General features: G+C 35.7%; 1 protein-coding gene across 1 annotated transcript in view; it reads left to right on the forward strand.

Annotated features, from left to right (window-relative positions):
- Nucleotides 1-2,097, forward strand: part of LOC107576557 (uncharacterized) — a 6,888-nt gene extending 4,791 nt beyond the window's left edge. The window contains exons 3-5 of the mRNA XM_016262717.1: nt 669-755; nt 1,486-1,538; nt 1,652-2,097. Coding sequence (XP_016118203.1) covers nt 669-755; nt 1,486-1,538; nt 1,652-1,924 — 413 coding nt within the window. The 3' untranslated portion in view covers nt 1,925-2,097. The remainder of the gene's footprint in view (nt 1-668; nt 756-1,485; nt 1,539-1,651) is intronic.
- Nucleotides 2,098-2,986: the final 889 nt, after the last annotated feature.

Here is a 2,986-nt window from a genome sequence, read left to right on the forward strand (position 1 = left end):
AAAAAGTAACTGTAATCCAGATTACATGTAATCAGTTACTACCCAGCACTGTTTATACAATACAGACTGTTTCAAAGCAGCTTCACGGTCATGAACAGGAAAAGAAAAGTATTAATGATACAAAACAATACACTTTGTAGTTTGTCTACATGTTGCAATAAATGCATTTCTTAATAGTGCAAAACCTTTTTCCCCAACCATCATCATCATCATCGTCAATCAGAAACATTTTATTAGACAACATACTTGTATTCAGTAAGATCAGTTTAGGACTTGCTTTGTAAGATTTACCAGAAAATGTTTTAGAAATTGTTATCAGATGTAAATGTAAAACTTCTTGCATAATCTTAATTGCTGTATTTGTATTTTTTATTTTATTGTATTGTATTTATGCAACTCTATTATGCAACTGTCACTATTTCTTGTAACGCAGTTCTTGCCATGCGCCTCAGTTGCTTATATTATAACCTACACTACTCCTACTTGTCAATCAGTTCACATATTTCTCTAAATTACCAGCATTCTGAAGTCACATGACCTTTAACATCTATTATGACCAGAATTGTGAGGAGGAACGATTGACTGATTTTTGAAAATTCATCTCCAGACGTTGTAATCTGGACACTGTCACTGAGTTGCACTGATGTTTTGATCTGGTGTTTTCTCAGGTTCGTCTCTGACCATCGGTCTGTCTGTGGCTGCCGTTCTGATCATCATTGGACTCGTATCATTCACAGTGATTTACTGCATGAGGCGTAAGACTCAAGATCAACCTCTTTCCTTGTTTGTGTTGATCTAGTTCGATAGCTTTCTTTACATGTCATTTGTTACCATTTTACAGTTTTGTCATATTAATTTATCTATCAGAATGGTGCAAGTAAATTGCATGGTTGTCTGAGAAATAATGAGTAAATGAAAAGATGTTATTTCCCCCCTGCTGGTCAAAACAAGACAATGCACAGTTGATCTTTATTTTACAATCTATGTATACTTACAGTGTACTTAGCCAAGAACATACTCAGTAATATGCAGTAACTGCATGGGTTAAGGCTAGATTCAGGGTTAGTGCCAAGTTACTATTACCCAGTTATTGTAATTACTACAATAAGTACATAGTATGTACATGAGGAATATTACTGTAAAATAAAGTGCTCACAAATGCACTGTGAAGTGATGTGCGGTGTAATTACAAAATAATTATTTATGTGTTTGCTTTAAAGTCTATTGGTGAAGTGAAAATGTTATATTTAATATATTTATTCCATGTGGTATTTTGTCTTGAAACCCAAACAGTGAAGTCTTTAGTTCAGTTTTTGTAAATGTATGTGAAATAAAATGCCATCTGATGAATAGAAAGTGGATGGAAAGTTTCTCCCAAACGAAGTAAAACAAATAAAATTAAAAAATAAATTTTAAACATCTAAAATGTTGAGCATGAATGTGAAAGATTATTCTATTTAATGTAGTATAATATTTGTTTTACAGGCCCTAATTCAGCCTCTAAAATGCCCAAACCCGGAAAAGGAAACAGTGAAGCGGTTTGTAAAATCAGCGTGTTTGATAATAATGTGTATGTATGAATGTGACCATGATCCTGCTGTGATGTCTGGGAACCTCGAGAGCTGTGAATAATTTCTCATTCTCTTCAAAGGTTCCTCAAACCGGCTTCATTTATGAGGAAATTGCAGACACCAGACCTCACACTGATCCAGATACAGGAACTAAAACGGTCTATGCTACGGCCCAATTACCCACAACCCCCTCTGATTCTACTAAAACAGTCTATGCTACTCCAGGATTACCCACAAACCCCTCTGATTCTACAAAAACAGTCTATGCTACTCCAGGATTACCCACAACCCCCTCTGATTCTACTAAAACAGTCTATGCTACTTCACAATTACCCACAAACCCCTCTGATTAGTTGCTCCATCATCATTATCATCTACTGAGGGTCTGAAAGACACAGACGGTCCTGATGATGTTCCTTCAACAATTATCTGTCTTCACATTAATGTCTATCATTGCATGCAGTTATGAGCCAGTGATTACAGTGAATACATGTTAGCGATCTGCTGTTTTTAGTTTATTTGCTCAGTAAACACCACCATTGCACCTGCTGAAGGGATTTATGTAGTGTTTTCTCATTTTGCTTAAAATTATATGGGCAATAATGTGTGTTTTGTTGTATACAACTGTGAACGAAATAAAAGATGATTGTTCTTTATAACAATACCGTGTTATTATTTTGACATCAAATCACATCAGTAACTAATGTTCTTGTTCTTACAAAGTCAGCAGCAGCTCAGGTCTGTCCATATAAACTGCATTATGATTTGATTTATGTTTCAGTTACACAGCTCCTGAAGGTCAGTTATTCTGCATTATGTTTTATGAGGTGTAATGCCATCTTCTGGACTGACTGAGACTGTGTGTGTGTGTGTGTGTTCCTGGTATTTATCACATTATGGGGACCAAATGTCCCCACAAGGATAGTAATACTAGTAAATTTTGACCTTGTGGGGACATTTTTGAAAAACATGGTGTGCATTTGTGAACAAAATAAAAGATTATAAAAGAAGTATAAATAAAATCATTATTATTTTAGCATCAAACCACATCAGTAACTCATTTTCTTACAAAGTCAGCAGCAGCTCAGGCCTGTCCATATAAACTGCATTATGATTTGATTTATGTTTCAGTTACACAGCTCCTGAAGGTCAGTAATTCTGCATTATGTTTTATGAGGTGTAATGCCATCTTCTGGACTGACTGAGACTGTGTGTGTGTGTGTGTGTGTGTGTGTGTGTTGCTGTCCGTGGTGCTGAACACCATCTGGACACTAGAGGGAGCCGCTGGACTCTCATTCCTCAACACTTTCATTTCTCCTTTATTTGTTTCACTTTCGTTTCAATCTGATTTTATTTTCACTTCCCACTTTATTATTCTCTCTCCCTCTCTATCTGTGGCAGATATATAGAGGAAG

The sequence above is a fragment of the Sinocyclocheilus grahami genome, unplaced genomic scaffold (genome assembly GCF_001515645.1).
Source record: "Sinocyclocheilus grahami isolate Dianchi unplaced genomic scaffold, SAMN03320097.WGS_v1.1 scaffold3924.1, whole genome shotgun sequence".
NCBI classification, from domain to species: domain Eukaryota; kingdom Metazoa; phylum Chordata; class Actinopteri; order Cypriniformes; family Cyprinidae; genus Sinocyclocheilus; species Sinocyclocheilus grahami.